We start from the raw sequence: 11,433 nt of genomic DNA on the forward strand, positions 1-11,433 counted from the left end.
ATTCAACAACAAATGAATGATTTTTTACAAAAATTTAAAAGTTCTGATTCCTCCAAGTCATCTACGCTTTCCGCTAAGCCAAAGCCCTGCGCTAGACTTCAAATAGCGAATAAGTATACAAATCTCCAAGGTACCAACGTGCCCGAAGAAGGACTTGCTTGCAGGAACCAAGGCGCCGATCTGCTGAACGAAAGTATTATCAGAGACGGTATGTGTATTTTACAATATTTTTTATTACTATATTAATCGTATAAAATGCTTTTTGTTGATTTCTAAACTTCTTAAAACAAAAACAAACAAAATCAGAACCGAAAACAAAATCTCGCCTGTGTAAATTCCGATTTTGGGCGAAACGAAGCAAACATAACAAATAACTGGAAAAATTAAATGTTTGGAAAACTTGAAACGTTTACACACTCTAAATCTACAGTAAAACATTATGGACCATTTGATCATAAACCGAAGCCTTTAATGTCAGATCAAGGCATTACGTTCCAGGGAATAACATGCTTGGTTTCATTGGCCTGATCGCGGAAGTATTCAGTGATCTTATCCTGACAAGCCATACGAATGCGGGCGGAAGTGGCAGGACTGATGAGAGAAAATTCTTCGCTCAATTTCTCCTCCTTCCTGGCAGCCGCTATTGCATCCCGAATAGCGAAGAAAATAGATGACGCCAGGAAGAGTGGTGGTTCGCCGACTGCCTTTGAGGAGTATACCGCTCGTGGATTCGGTGCGCCGGTTAACAGAGACACGTTAAACTCTCCAGGAATGTCGGCAAATCCGGGCAACTTGTACATCCCCGGGCCACGGGAGTAAACCTGTCCCTGGGGCGAGTAGACCATCTCCTCCAAAGCGAACAGCCCGTAGCCTTGCATGAATCCTCCTTCGATCTGTCCAATATCAATGGCTGGGTTAAGGCTGGATCCCAAATCCATCACGATGTCCGTTCGCAGCACTTGATGGTCACCGGTGAGGCAATCAATTTCCACCTCGGAACATGCCGCTCCGTATGTGTAGTAGTTGAAGGCTTTCCCCGAGTTGGTGCCAAAATCGTACCCAAGCTCAGGCGTAGCATAAAACCCGGTAGCTGACAGTGAAACGCGACTAAAGTATGCCTTGCTAACCCAGAAGTCCCAATCTTTGTCCGGGTACTGCTTACGGAATGGTTCCAGACGCTGGACGATCGTTTGACACGCATTCAGCACTGCAGTACCATTCAAATCGGAACCGGCACTAGCCGCAGTGGCCGAAGTGTTTGGCACCTTATCCGTTGCCGTTTCCGAGACATGAATGCGGTCAAATGGTATGCCGAGCACTTTGGCAGCAATCTGCATCATTTTTGTGTGCAAGCCCTGTCCCATTTCCGTACCACCGTGGGTCAGAAGCACAGTACCATCCTGGTACACGTGCAGCAGGGCACCACTTTGGTTAAGATGTAACACAGTGAACGCAATACCGAACATTGTCGGTACGGCGTGAATGCCCCGTTTACGCCAACGATGCTGCTTGTTGAATTGTTCGACCGCTTCCCGGCGTTCCTGGAATTTGGCCGTATGTAGCACCTCATCCCAACACTTGCTCACGTTGCAGCCCTCTACTATTTGGTTGTAATGCGTCACATCGCCCTCCTTGTACAGATTCAGCTCAACCAGCTCGACATAATCGCGCCCGAGAATGCGCGCCACGTGGCGCATCATCGTTTCGGCGGCCATCATTCCTTGAGGTCCTCCGAATCCACGGAAAGCGGTGTTTGAGGGAAGGTTCGTTTTGCAAACCCAACCACGCACTCGAACGTTCGGTATGCGGTAAGCGTTCGAAATGTGAAATAGTGATCGTTCGAGCACTGCAAACGAAAGGTCCATCGAATGGCCGCCGTTGTTGTAGGACCGGAAATCTCCAGCAACCAGTTTGCCATCCTTACCGACTCCTACCTTGTAGTGGAAGTAGAACGGATGGCGCGTACCGGAGATGGCCATATCTTCATCTCGATCGAGCATACAACGAACTGGCCTTCCGAGGCGATACGCTGCCAGAGCGACCGGTATGGCAACGATCGCTGCACGTGATTCTTTACCACCGAACCCACCGCCAAGCCGTTTCACGCGTGACACTACCTTCGATGCTGGAATGCCAAGCGCATGCGCCACGTGCATCTGGATCTCGGTGGGATGCTGTGTGCTACTTATCACTTCCAGCTCATCCGTTTCCTTCGGAATGGCAAGGCAAGCTTGTGTTTCGAGGTAGAAGTGCTCTTGGCCCCCCAATCGGCAGTCACCTTCCACGACGATGTCGGCCTTCGCCAAAGCTTGCTCAATATCCTCGCCTCTTACGATCGTTCGTGGGAAGCCAGGGTAGAATGATTCCTGGGCAATCGCATCTTCGATGGTAACGATCACGGGGTGCAGTTCCTCGTAAGCAATCTTGACCTTCCTGGAGGCACGTTGTGCGATAGTTTGACTGTCAGCGACGATGGCTCCCAGAATTTGGCCTTGCGTTGTTACTACCTCCTTGGCAAAGACAAACTCATCGTGGAATACGGGCCCGGCCTTATTCTGCTCCTCCGTTAGATCATCCGCACTGAAGAACCGATGCACTCCCGGTTCACGCAACGCTTCCGATGGATCGATTGATACGATCTTCGCGTGTGCCTTGGAGCTGTACACGAAGGCCAGGTACAATTCGTTGGAAAACTTTGGAATGTCATCACAATAGACCGCTTCACCGGTGGCCTGCTTGTACGCGGATGCATGAACCTGCGGACGATGAATCGGATCGGTGGCCGGTTGATCTGGAGAAACCTTTTCGAACAGCTGGGTACTCTTCGGAGGAAGTGTATGAAACGTGTCCGCTCCGCTTTTTTCACGATCCGCAATCGGAGTGCGTCCTTTGATAGATGTTTTATCGAGTGCTTGAGCAATGGCCAGATATGCTTTAAAGAAAAGGCTGAGTGTTAGCGATCGCCGGTAGAGTATCATACCGCCCGGTGCAGATGCGCTGAGGGGTAGCTCCTCGATCAAGAGATCGTTACAACACTCCACCAGCTTGCTATCCCACGATCGCCCTTTCAATGCATTAGCCGTACGCGTGGCAAGTACGGTGATTGGTGCCATCCCACCAAAAGCCAGGTGAATCTCCTCGACCACATCCGTTCCAGGGTGGAAACGAACATTAAAGGCACCATTAACGATCGCAATATCGTCGTCCCGTCGTTTGGCTTGCTTGTGCGCAATGAAGTGTTGGTCTATCGTTGTGCGCGGAATGAACACCGAGAGAAGAACTTCATCCGGTTTGATCACATTCCTGCGATAGCCGGTGAAAAACCCTTCTCCCATGTGAACCGTCCGGACACCGCCATCAATGCTTGCGACCTCCAGTGCAACCGCAGCCGCCGTGAAAATGGGATTAAGATCGGAAATCGGACTACCAGTCATAATGTTGCCACCAACCGAGGCCACATTACGAATCTGCTTTCCCGCGAACCAGTGCAGCATGTCGACAATGGCCCGGAACAAACGCGTCGTTGGTTCAGGCTGTGTGTCGATTTCCTGCCGAAGGGCCTGCTCCATTTCCATCAAGGTAACCGCCGAGCCAACCTTTAATCCGGCCTCACTGACTTCGATGGTCGTCAACTCCTGGATCTGGATGGGATTAGCCAAAACGGGATACTCAAAGTGCTTGAATTTCACCTCCACACCAACTTCCGTATTGCCCACAACGATCTTGGTATTGGGGAATTCCTTCTTCAGCATCAGCAGATCGGTCAGCTTCGTCGGTCGGTACCAGGCAGTGCGTGAGGATCGGAAGACAAACGAATTAGCATCCAGCCCGTTGGAAAGCTTCAGTTCTGGTGGAAAAATTGGTTCCTGCGTGGCGTCATAAGGCGTGAAGTCACCGCGTTCAAACAGTGTACTTTCAACTTGCGCCCCACAACCGGATTCGCTGCCGTTTCCATTGGCTTTTCCATTACGGCAGCACTTTTCACCTAAGCCACAGGCCGTGGCAACTCCTTCCTTCGTGAACGTTTTGTATCCTTCCAAAATTGGACGATAGCCTGTGCAACGGCAAAGGTTCCCTTGGAAAGCTACCTCCAGCTGCTTCATCGATGGTACGGGAGAGCTGCGCAGCAGCGCGTACATCGACATGACGATACCGGGCGTACAGAAACCACACTGCGACCCGTGAGCCTTCGCGATGCGCTCCTGAACCGGATGCAACCGGGTACGAGTACTGCCGATGCCCTCTACAGTGGTAACGGCCATACCATGCACGGCACAAACGGGCGTAAGGCATGCATTAACCGCCAGGTGCTGCAACTTTCCCGTTTTGCGATCAACCTTCGATACCATAACCGTGCAGGCTCCGCATCCACCTTCCGCGCATCCTAGCTTCGTGCCGCAGAGGCGCAATTTTTCGCGCAAATACACCAGCAGCGTACACTCCGGATCGGGACTCTCGTCGATGATCTGCAATGTTGTGAGAAGAAATGGGAGAATAAAACCTTATTTCAAGTGTCCTGACCGTGCCACCGCAATGGTATTCAAACGATGCACATGTCCTCGATAGTACGCGGCAATACGAAAGAGAAACCATGCTGCTGCCACAGAATGTGAGAGAGCGAAACCGTAATCTCGAAGAGACAGTGATTGAGCGCAAAACAACGGTGATAAGGGACAGGCGGCGCAATGGGTGTGCTCTTGATTAAATTGTATAGCCTGCGCGAATCATACCAGCAAGACGACACGATGTTTACGGTTCGCTGCAGAAAGTGACTGTTACCTTTAGGTCAGTCGCACGTTCCACCACTACGCCACTATCGTTATTGACTTAAAACGTGATTGCGAACAACTGTTATCAATAAGCTTGTTGCTACAGGGCCTTCATCCCGGAATGTGCTGGAACAGAGCGGTCCGTATTTGCTTTTTCAATTTAAAATACATTGTCTTACCTTCTTGCCATTCACGAAAAACGTAAGCGACGCTTTTTCGTCGAACAATTCCGCAAGCGTGGCCGATTCTTTTCCGATGTTCGTTGGAGCCATTGCGACGAGCGAAACCTATCAATTAATCCAATTGATCTTCGCTAGCACTATTTTACACCACACCGTGCAGCCGTTTTGACCTTGACACTCGGGCGTCTAAATATCTGTCTTTCACTTTTTTTATCGTCTGCAGAATGTGTTCCACAGTAAACAGCTTTTTGGGATGATCGTGTGCCACGGTCTTCTTCGCGGGCTTAACGATCGCAAACTCAAAGGGGTAAGCACTGCTGGTGATCAGGCGAGCGACTGAGAGTGGAGTACAGTGGACAGTCCTCTCTGCTGCTGCTGTCGTCGAGATTTGCCACAGAAATGCGCCAACTCAACCACTTCACAGGTCGTCTTGGGGGAATGTGGACCCATGCAGATGAGCCGCTTCTTATTTTGCTGTCCTTTCCTAGTGAGAGAACACGCCAGATGAAGCCGTACAGCGCGGAGAGTACAAGAGAGCATGCTTGTCCGCCCCATGCATCGTAAATCTCAATCAACCATATCAGCTCGCACCGCTCTAGTGTGAGGCACGCCGTGCTGGTTTAAAAATCAGCTGTTTAATCTAATCGGTTAAACACTGCCGGTGCTTGAGTGTGAAGGACATTGCGCATGTGATTTTGTTTTAATAACGGAATGCAAGTTATCAAGCAGGGAGAGAGAAGGGTTTAAAACATGGATCATGTTTCTATGTTGCTATAACTCAAAGGGTTCAGTTGGATTCAAAAGTGCTATAATAAGTTGTTTGGATCACTGAAAATTGAATTTATTGATCGTTGTTTCGGCTACTAGCACATGGCTGCAGTACTTTTGAGATGTTTAATCCTGTTTGATTAAAAAAAATCCCAAAAACAGCCTTTAACAAACGAAGTTTTCTTTTTAAACCCCATTATAATGAGAGAAATCAGTTTGCAATCGGATTATCTGTCACAGTATTTTCACAGGGACAGTGTCAGTTTGTAAAAATAAACATCGAAAGCACGGGTTTTGCTTTAGAACGTGATTTTCAGCCTGGTTTCAAAACCGAATCACGAAAAGTTAAAACACCTTTTATGAAAGTAGAATGTTGTGTCACAAAAAGGGAATACTGTGCTGCAAATTACACCATGCGCTGATCCGTGGAATGAGGGTGCGAAAGAGGCCAGAGACGCTTTCCTCGACCAGGATTACATCAGCACGTTTTACTCACAACAGCCCAAACGAAAGGATAGACGAGAGCCTGATACGAAATGTGGGCATACTGGCGCACATCGATGCGGGAAAAACGACGACCACGGAGCGCATGTTGTACTACGCCGGTCGGACGGAAACTCTGGGAGAGGTGCATCACGGGACGACCGTCACCGATTTCCTGCAGCAAGAACGCGAGCGAGGAATTACCATCTGCAGTGCAGCCGTGTGTTTCGACTGGAAGAACCACCGTATCAATTTGCTCGATACGCCGGGGCACATAGATTTTACTATGGAAGTAGAACAGTCGCTAGGAGCGGTCGACGGTACGGTAATCATACTGGACGGCTCGGCCGGAGTCGAAGCACAAACGGTCACCGTGTGGGGCCAAGCGAACCGGCATCGCCTTCCTAGGTTGGTGTTTGTTAACAAAATGGATAAAAAGAATGCCGATTTTGAGGCATGTGTTTCGGAGCTCCGTACCAAGCTGGGTGCCGTACCGGTTCCGCTGCAAATGCCTATTAGGCACGATGGAAAGTTGATAGGTAAGCTTCGACCGAACGTTGTAACCCATGGTTTGCTACAATGCTACATGGTCTCTTACTTTCCAGGGTTGATTGATGTGTTGTCAATGTCGCAAATCTTTTGGGATCATAAAAGCAATGGAAGGACCTACGAGATAAGCCCGATAAAAGATGATACTACGCTGGAACGAGTGCGCCAGAGGCTTGAAGAGCTAATCGATTTACTCTCCGGAATGGATGACGGTCTAGCTCAAGCTATCATCGATAGCGACAGCATGGAGAACATCAAACTAAACATCATACTGGATGCACTTCGTGCTTGCACCGCCAAGCAGGTGAATAATCAGCTGATGGTCTGAAGGGAAACACGATGCGAGTCCCATTATCTTGTCTCTCTTCAGCTGGTCGTCCCTGTACTGTTGGGTTCATCGTATAAAAACGTTGGTGTGCAGCTATTAATGGATGGCATTTTAAATTTCCTACCGGCGGCTAATGAAAGGAATCAAATCTATGATTATTTTGGGTAAGTATTCCGATATCATGCTTTTACTAAGGCGCTAGATAAAAGGTTTTCGGTTTGTTCTAGCAAGGAATTCGTTGGAAAGGTATTCAAAGTAATGCATGACAAGCAGAGAGGCCCTATATCTTTGATCCGGGCCTTTCGGGGCACATTGAAGAAGAACTCCAAGTTTATCACTGCCGCCGGCAATACGGAGACGGTACAGCGCATATACGAGCCGCTTGCTGATGAGTACCGTGAAATCGATTCCTTCTCTGCCGGTAATATTGGGCTGTGTGCTGGACCAAAGACCACTGTAACCGGTGACCTAGTCATAGCGAATGCTTCTGCATTAAAGAGTGCCCTCAAACGGATTCATAAAGATAATACTGGTCAGCCAGGAGCAATCCAGGAGGATGATTCGCTTTTCCTCACACAGAAGCTAGGTCTTCAAACCACTATTCCCGATGCGGTCTACTTCTGCTCGATAGAACCACCATCAGCGAGCCAACAAACACAACTCGATAAGGCCCTGGGTGAAATTCAGCGAGAAGATCCAAGTCTTCGGGTGCGATTCGACGAAGCAACGGGACAAACGGTGCTCGGTGGTATGGGCCAGCTTCACTTGGAGATCATAAAGTCCCGTATTTTGTCGGAGTATCGCATCGATGCTGATCTAGGGCCACTTCAGATAGCGTACAAGGAAGCACTGGTGGAACCCAGCTATGGGGAACGGACAGCGGAGAAGGAAATTGCTGGCAGCAAACAGTATGTTCAGATGGCGATGACGATCTCACCCAGTGACGATCCCAACGAAGAGCAGATCGTGCTAGATAACAGTGGTGAGGCACAGGAAAATTTGAAACTGGTGCGTCCTAGGCAGATGGCGTTCTTTAGAAAGGGAGCCGTTGCCGCTCTGCAACGTGGCCCAAAATTGGGAGGACAGCTTGCGAACTGCACCGTTAAGCTGCATGCTCTGACGATCGGAAAAGGTACGGCGGATACCTTCATAATGGCTACTGCTGCACAGTGCATTGGAAACATCCTAGCGCAGGCCAAGTGTCGCCTGTTGGAACCGGATATGTTTCTAGAAATCGTGACACCAATCGAGTATGTTACACCCATCCTGGCCGATCTGAGTCGTCGGAGGGCAATAATCGAGGAAGTTATAGCCAAGGGTACGGACAGTAAGGTGATAAAAGTTAACGCACCTTTGGCGGAACTGGCCGATTATTCGACGACGTTGCGCATCATTAGCTCCGGTACGGCCACGGTTTCGATGGAACCGAATGGGCATTCGCCACTGAACGATGCTGAAGAGACGTTGGCGTTACAACGATCTTTGGGATTGTAATAAACGATGTAAACGACGATCACGTAAATGCTACAGCCAGTATTGTGTTGGACTTTATTGACTATTTGGTTTATCACGCAGATTCCGTTTTCGCCTCCAATTCTCGCTCCTTTTCCGTGCCTTCGTATATCGCTTGCTGCTGCAAGGCTTTTTGCATTAACGCCATATCGAACTTCTGCTTCGACCAGGTGTACCGGCACGGGAACCAATATCCGAACGTCGTGGCCATAAACGTGCCGAAGCCGATGTGTGTCGATAGTTGAGGACGAGACGTTTTGAGGAACGCTAAAAATCCCACTCCGATACCGAAGCTTATCCCGTAGAGGAAACTATTGCGAAAACACGGTATCGTGCTAACGTCCCGGCCAAAGAGCATGAATGACTGAAGCAAAACGGAGCAAAAGGGTTAGATTGCGTTTGAAATTGGAGCACCGAACAGATCCGGCCTTACCCTATCCGGTGGAGGGTCAATATCCACCTCGAACCCTTGACTGTTGGCGGTTGTCTGATTTTCTGCCATAGTTAATACCAAGAACTAGTCAACGCACTTATATTAGTCTTTAAAAATCGAGCCAAAAATTGACCTTCATGCTACAATCTGTTCGGGCAGGTCCGTGTTATGAAATCCCAAAACCAAGAAGGCGCGGAACTGTCAAGCAGAGGTTTTGTTCCATTATGAACAGTACCTTTTTCACCGGGACTTCGAAGCGCCCGCGTTTCGCTTTTCCATTCTTTTTCTTCTTTCATTCATCATTCGACATCACGCTGGTAAGGAAGTCCGCTGGTACGCGTGCGAGCATCTTTGGTGATTTGCGATTATCTTTAGCAACGGCCGCTGCAGCGAAAGGCAGTTTAACTAAAGAGCGTAGTGCGTGCGTGTAAAAAGTATGTCCTTCGCCTAGATTTAACTGCGATTCGTCGTGCGTGCGTGCGTGTGTGCTGTGTGCGTTGTTCCGCGTGGGGCCGTGAGGCGTGTGCATTTTACTCATCGTGGCCGTCGTCGCTTGCTGGTGGCAGAGGAGAGTGTTTGTGTACATGTGCGTGTGCATTACAAAAGGTGGTGCTGCTGCTGCTGCTCTTCTGAATTACGCGTAAGAAACGATCACCCACATCTTACCTGTCCTTCGGCGGGACGGGAGAGTGCAGAGGGGCAGGGCAGCTGATTTTCTAAGCAAACATAGAAGCAGTCTCTTGGTTGCAAAACCGAGAGTTTCGAGTCGCTTCGATCGGACGAGATAATCGGAAATTGTTTGTAGATCACGCTTAGAGCGCGAGAAAAGTAAGCCAAGCTGGCGACAACGACAAGCGCAGCAAGCGAGCTGTACGAATAATTCCAACGCAAATATACGGTCGGCCAACACACACCACCACACACACTCACTCACACTAGCGCGTGCTCTTCTGCGAGGTAAGTTTATAATTGGCAGTGCTGTGATAGAATCGTGTAAAAACATTCATTTGCATTACTGGTAGGGCACAGTGGGGTAAAAAATGGTCCCAGAGGTGGTAGCCAGGTAAATCTCGCTGGCTCCGCCGACGATGGCCAGCCAGAGGTCGATCATACTTCGAACGCGTTGACGCATTTCTCGGTAACGCAGTAAGCGCGGGCGCCGCTTGGACCGCCACGCGGGATATTCTTGGCTAAAGTGTGGTCTCACAAGTGCCGTAAAATGGAATGTTGTGCCACTAATGATAGCAAACGATTAAGCATGGAATGGACAGACGGCTGGAAAGAGTGTAGTTTTGTAAATCGTGTTGCGGTTGCTAGACGGACATAAAGGCAACGCCGAGCATACGAAGCATACGCGGTTTGCACAAATACACTCATCCAAGCCAGCAGTAGCACACTCACACCGGCGCGCGTGGTAGAGAAAACTCTGTGTGTATAGGAGGCGCTCCATCTGACGCAAGCAAAATAAAAGAACAAGAAAAGTGACTTTCACGCGCCATTTTGTTTTCCCGGTTTTTGCGGCACACCAGAGTTGGCCATAAAGGCTTCATATGGGGCTCTCTGGTTGCCACACTGATATGCAATAACATAATAGGTAAACGAGTGTAATCGGATCATGCTCGATCAAAAACGCATCGAAACTGCATTGATAAAGCATTTCCTGTGGCAAATGCTACCTGCATGAGCCAGGGGTGCTCGTATTAGTCTTGAGTAACACAAGGTGTTGGAATCCCGATGCGTGGCTCTGGTTTTAATAACGTTTTTGTTGTTCGGGAGCCCTTTACGGTAACCAAAAAGAAAAAAAGAAAAACAGTAGTACGTTACATAAATGCGGGGACGCTTGGTTAAGTGAAAAGTAATTGTCGTGTTACCTTTTTTGGGCATCATCCACTCATGAAAAACCTGGTGCGGACGCGCTGAGCATCTTTAGAATTCAAATCTCTAATTGAGTTGAGAGAAGCTCGCTGCGCACATATTTTCCACATTCGTTATCTTGCAATTTAACTTTTTATCGTGACCGTTTGATGTTGAGCAAAAATATCACCCGGTTTGGTTTGGTTTGGGGTGGGGGGCGCACACCGAGTGTTGAATTGCGGTTTTTGGTCCGAAGGGAAGAAGCAACATAGATAACCACCGCGCACTCCGGGAGGTTGGTTGGATCCGTGTTCGGCGTAGTGACTGCATCTTCCTGTGGCCGAACATACGACTCGTAATAACGCTCGCACTCGTAGCATTTCGGCTCGATTTCGTACGTTTGAAGCTGCGCTTGTACCACCGCCCGCCGTTGCCGTTCTCATCACACAAAATAGCCAACGTTCAACCTATGCTGAACGAGCGTTGGGCGAGTATTGGTGCGAGGGATTGTGTCTGTTCTTCAAGAACGCGCTCTCACGCACATAGCTGACCGAG

At 49.1% G+C, this 11,433-nt stretch overlaps 4 protein-coding genes across 9 annotated transcripts in view; 2 read left to right on the forward strand and 2 right to left on the reverse strand.

Annotated features, from left to right (window-relative positions):
- Nucleotides 1-213: 213 nt before the first annotated feature.
- LOC125948484 (xanthine dehydrogenase) lies at nucleotides 214-5,502 on the reverse strand. The gene is made up of 2 exons (XM_049674611.1): nucleotides 4,949-5,502; nucleotides 214-4,466 (listed from the first exon to the last, which is right to left on the reverse strand). Exons 1-2 carry the CDS (start codon nucleotides 5,039-5,041, stop codon nucleotides 480-482), a joined length of 4,080 nt encoding a protein of 1,359 aa, XP_049530568.1. The 5' UTR covers nucleotides 5,042-5,502; the 3' UTR covers nucleotides 214-479.
- LOC125948486 (ribosome-releasing factor 2, mitochondrial) lies at nucleotides 4,576-8,663 on the forward strand. Of its 3 annotated transcripts, XM_049674615.1 has the most exons (5): nucleotides 4,576-4,785; nucleotides 6,221-6,741; nucleotides 6,808-7,055; nucleotides 7,122-7,243; nucleotides 7,307-8,663. In XM_049674615.1, the coding sequence occupies exons 2-5, from the start codon at nucleotides 6,309-6,311 to the stop codon at nucleotides 8,571-8,573; spliced, it is 2,070 nt and encodes a 689-aa protein (XP_049530572.1). In that variant the 5' UTR covers nucleotides 4,576-4,785; nucleotides 6,221-6,308; the 3' UTR covers nucleotides 8,574-8,663. The 3 variants fall into 3 exon arrangements, with proteins under 3 accessions (XP_049530572.1, XP_049530571.1, XP_049530570.1); XM_049674614.1 differs by lacking the exon at nucleotides 4,576-4,785 and having other exon boundaries at nucleotides 5,895-6,610; nucleotides 6,857-7,055; XM_049674613.1 differs by lacking the exon at nucleotides 4,576-4,785 and having other exon boundaries at nucleotides 5,898-6,741.
- Nucleotides 8,578-9,392, reverse strand: LOC125948488 (cytochrome c oxidase assembly protein COX20, mitochondrial). Its single transcript, XM_049674617.1, has 2 exons — nucleotides 9,025-9,392; nucleotides 8,578-8,955 (listed from the first exon to the last, which is right to left on the reverse strand). The coding sequence occupies exons 1-2, from the start codon at nucleotides 9,091-9,093 to the stop codon at nucleotides 8,647-8,649; spliced, it is 378 nt and encodes a 125-aa protein (XP_049530574.1). The 5' UTR covers nucleotides 9,094-9,392; the 3' UTR covers nucleotides 8,578-8,646.
- Nucleotides 9,393-9,422: 30 nt separating this feature from the next.
- The window catches only part of LOC125948482 (uncharacterized), a 15,726-nt gene continuing 13,715 nt past the window's right edge, over nucleotides 9,423-11,433 (forward strand). For 2 of the 4 annotated variants that reach the window (XM_049674600.1, XM_049674604.1), the window contains exon 1: nucleotides 9,423-9,981. The gene's annotated coding sequence lies outside the window, so the exon portion shown is untranslated. Of the gene's footprint in view, nucleotides 9,982-11,262 lie in introns of those variants that run through there. The other 2 variants (XM_049674603.1, XM_049674601.1) reach the window with 2 other exon arrangements.

Source organism: Anopheles darlingi, chromosome 2, assembly GCF_943734745.1.
Source record: "Anopheles darlingi chromosome 2, idAnoDarlMG_H_01, whole genome shotgun sequence".
Classification (NCBI taxonomy): Eukaryota; Metazoa; Arthropoda; class Insecta; order Diptera; family Culicidae; genus Anopheles; species Anopheles darlingi.

What these genes read in the sequence shown, in the direction of transcription:
- LOC125948484 (XM_049674611.1), bottom strand. Translation starts at nt 5,041, where the DNA reads ATGGCTCCAACGAACATCGGAAAAGAATCGGCCACGCTTGCGGAATTG. An exon ending in TTTTCGTGAATGGCAAGAAG is followed by an intron (nt 4,467 to 4,948) that starts GTAAGACAATGT and finishes ACAACATTGCAG; the next exon opens with ATCATCGACGAGAGTCCCGA.
- LOC125948486 (XM_049674613.1), top strand. Translation starts at nt 6,090, where the DNA reads ATGTTGTGTCACAAAAAGGGAATACTGTGCTGCAAATTACACCATGCG. An exon ending in GCACGATGGAAAGTTGATAG is followed by an intron (nt 6,742 to 6,807) that starts GTAAGCTTCGAC and finishes CTTACTTTCCAG; the next exon opens with GGTTGATTGATGTGTTGTCA. An exon ending in CAAATCTATGATTATTTTGG is followed by an intron (nt 7,244 to 7,306) that starts GTAAGTATTCCG and finishes GGTTTGTTCTAG; the next exon opens with CAAGGAATTCGTTGGAAAGG.
- LOC125948488 (XM_049674617.1), bottom strand. Translation starts at nt 9,093, where the DNA reads ATGGCAGAAAATCAGACAACCGCCAACAGTCAAGGGTTCGAGGTGGAT. An exon ending in TTGACCCTCCACCGGATAGG is followed by an intron (nt 8,956 to 9,024) that starts GTAAGGCCGGAT and finishes GTTTTGCTTCAG; the next exon opens with TCATTCATGCTCTTTGGCCG.